Source organism: Suncus etruscus, chromosome 9 (genome assembly GCF_024139225.1).
Source record: "Suncus etruscus isolate mSunEtr1 chromosome 9, mSunEtr1.pri.cur, whole genome shotgun sequence".
Classification (NCBI taxonomy): domain Eukaryota; kingdom Metazoa; phylum Chordata; class Mammalia; order Eulipotyphla; family Soricidae; genus Suncus; species Suncus etruscus.
In genome coordinates, this window is record NC_064856.1 from 100,114,086 (window position 1) to 100,117,931 (window position 3,846).

Below are 3,846 nucleotides of genomic sequence, written 5' to 3' on the forward strand. Positions count from 1 at the left end.
ACACGGAATCTATTATGCTGAGTGAAATAAGTCAGAGAGAGAGAGAGAAAAACGCAGAATGGTCTCACTCATCTATGGGTTTTAAGAAAAATGAAAGACATTCTTGCAATAATAATTTTCAGACACAAAAGAGAAAAGAGTTGGAAGTTACAGCTCACCTCAGGAAGCTCACCACAAAGAGTGATGAGTTTAGTTAGAGAAATAACTACATTTTGAACTGTCCTAATAATGAGAATGTATGAGGGAAATGGAGAGCCTGTTTAGAGTACAGGCGGGGGTCGGGTGGGGAGGAGGGAGACTTGGGACATTGGTGACGGGAATGTTGCACTGGTGATGGGTGGTGTTCTTTACATGACTGAAACCCAAACACAAATATGTATGTAATCAAGGTGTTTAAATAAAAAAAAATAAAAAAAATAAAATCAAAGAAAAAAAGAATTTTACTGACTAATATAATGCTGATTAATATAGGATACAATTTTGAGCTGCATGGATCAAATAATACTTCAATGGAAATTATATAAACAGTAATACTTGGTTATCTGATTGTCTACTTTAGGCTCAGTTAACTTAATTTAAGAGACTATACAAAACCAAAAAGTGGAATATGGATGGCAAAAATTAGTCAAGTAATTGTTTAAAGCAATTTTAATTATTAAAAACTCAAAAGAATACATATCATGGTCACTGGCTAGGTTTTAAATAACAGAGAAATCATACTGTTCATAACTTTATCATGGAATGATAATAAAAGGGAAAAAGGACATATCTGATGTATTTATTCTTATACATCAGGAAATTTATAATAGATTTGAAATACAAAAGTATAAATATTGCTGAGTATAAGCAACATAAAGTGAGAAAAACTTATGACAGTATTTAAGCACCAAATAAATATTTTGAAAACTATTTGATTCCATATATACATATAAATATTATATTTTAGGCAAACCAATATCTATCACACCTGGTAGTTGTTAAAATGGGAAAATTCCTACTTTCCTCATGAAATAAATATCTTTAATTTTATATGTTTTATCTACATAATCTACTAGCTCCTCCAATGAGTATGCTTAGCACAACTTTGCATACACTGGAAATGGCACTGAGTATGTGAATTTTAATCATTTTCTAATATATAGAGAGGGAAAAGTAAGCTTCATAATTTGCCTCCACTCATGGAGAAAATTAACTGTGTTAAGTTTAGAACATTTTGTGTATATATATGCTGAATTTATAAAGTTCTTTCTGAAGGAGAACTTTCAAGTCCAGAATTGTCTATTAGGTAGCCACACACCACAGAAGTGTCTATTGTATGTTCATTTCCCAAAGTTCACTTTGATGACGGCTTTGTGGACTGCTTCTTTTACATCTTTGTTTCTCAAGCTGTAAATCATGGGATTGAGCATAGGAATGACTGTGGTATAAAATACAGCTACCATCTTCCCCTGCTCCACTGACTCTTCGGTGGGCCGTCGGAGATACATGAAGATGAGAGTCCCATAAAACATAGTAACCGCGGTTAAGTGAGACCCGCAGGTAGAGAAGGCCTTTTTCCTCCCATCAGCAGATCTCATACGTAGCACAGCTACCACTATGAGAGTGTAGGATATAAGGACCACTGAGAGAGAATATGTAAAATTAATTCCAGCGATAACTATCATTGTGTATTCCTTGATGTGGACTCCCCCACAGGCTATCTTGATGAGAGGGGGGTCTGCACAGTAGAAGTGGTTGATTTCAAAGTTTCCACAGAAATACAAACCATATGTCCAGAGAGTGCATATTAGACTAATAGAAAATCCATAGACATAAGGTACAGAAATGAGCCTTATACAAACTGTCCTGGACATTTTGCTTCCATAAAGCAAGGGATTGCAAATGGCCATGTACCGATCAAAGGCCATGACTGCCAAGATATACACCTCCACATGGACCAGGGCAATGAAAAAGTAACACTGTATTAAACATCCCACATAGGAAATGGTTTTTGTCTCCTATAGTAAGTTTTCTAGCATTTTGGGAGTGACATTGGAAGAGAACCACACATCTACAAAAGACAAATGACTCAGGAAAAAGTACATAGGACTCTGAAGCTGGGGGCTGATACAGATTAAAATGATCATACCAATGTTTCCTAACAGAGTGACTATATAAACTACTAGGAACACGACAAAAAAGAGAACTTGGAGCTCCTGACGACTGGTCAACCCCAGAAGAATAAATGTTGTCACCTCTGTGAAATTCGGCATGGCGGTCTGTATTGCCTAAGAAAAAATAAAATTAAGATAAATGTTTTTTTTCATTCCTGAAACTTTTTTGTCCTGTAGTTTTGTGTGCAATTTCCATATCATTATATCAAAGAATGTCCAAGATGATAAGTAGAACAGGTAATTACATACATTGCTGTTATATAGTATTAGCATTAGACATTTATGTTTTGCTTAGTTATCATTATATTAATAATACAGGACTCAAGAAACACGCTGGTTAGTTGGGAATTGTCAACAAACAACTAAGTTCATTTCAACACGCTGCTTTGTACACAAATGTCTGATGAAATTCTTAAATGTTAAAGTATATAAGCAGGATCACTTCGGAGTCTTATTTTTTGAAGTGTGGACATATTTAATCATTTAAAGTAGTAGAATATGTTGCACATTAGAAATAAATATGAAAATATAAATCAAAACTATAAACACACCTCTTACCTTTGCCATAAACAAAAAGTTTAGAAATAAATGTTTCCAAGAATATGAAAAAAGAAGATTGGTTCAGTTTCCATAGAAAATTACATGAGAATACCTTAAAAAATAAAATACCTATGATATTGCAATACCATTTCTAGGCACTTATCTAAACCACATGTATACATTTAATTGAAATCTTTATGTTCATAGAGTCATCATTCACAATAGCCAAAGAGTAGAATCAACTTAAATAGGCTTTCATATACAATTAAATTGTGATATATACTCATTGAAATATAATAACAATTATAAAAGATTAAAGAGAAGAGGACCATGAGAACTAGTTCATGGAATGAAGCTATTCACAAATAGTGGAAAGTTTACTTAGTGCAGAGAAAGAACCACTATTCCAATGATAGTTGAAAAATGATCACTCTGGACAAGAACTGGATGCTAAAAGGACATAAAGTATTTGGCATATTTACTCCTCAGTGAAAATATTCAAATCACAGTCCCTAAAAGGAAGAGGAAGGAAATGAAAGAGATGAGAGAGAGAGAGAGAGAGAGAGAGAGAGAGAGAGAGAGAGAGAGAGAGAGAGAGAGAGAGAGAGAGAGAAGAAAACTGCCTCAAGTCTGGCAGGGGTATGGGAGAGCGGTACTGGGGACATTGGTGGTGGGAAATGCACACTAGTGAAGAGCATTGTATACTGCATGACTAAAACTGTATTTGTGAAAAAAAAAAACAAAATTGCTTTATAATAAACCATGTGTTTTACTAAAGATATTAATAGGTGGTGTATATGATATAACAGCTCTCAATAATAATAGAATATTGGTGCTATTTAAAAAAAGAAATTAAAACAAATTGTTCAAAAAGAAAAATATGTCATTTGGGATAAAAGGAAAACAGTTTTAATGTGGTCATATTAGGTCAAAATGAATGTAAAAAGAAAAGGCTACTGGATGTTTTTACTCATGGTGAATATGAATAAAATCAATTAATCGATTATCTGGTTAAATAAAACCCTATTTTCAGTGAAAGCTGTAGCCGTTGTTATAGGAAAGAGAGTTGGAGTGAATAAAACTATTGATGTATATTTCGGTGGTTGGCACTGAAATTTTGTGGTGATCCATTTAATTTATATACACACAGGAG

General features: G+C 33.6%; 1 protein-coding gene across 1 annotated transcript; it reads right to left on the minus strand.

The window, feature by feature from the left end:
- Positions 1 to 1,319: 1,319 nt before the first annotated feature.
- On the minus strand, positions 1,320 to 2,252 carry LOC126018694 (olfactory receptor 5M9-like). The gene is given in 1 exon segment (XM_049780793.1): positions 1,320 to 2,252. A coding segment is annotated over 1 exon segment (933 nt).
- Positions 2,253 to 3,846: the final 1,594 nt, after the last annotated feature.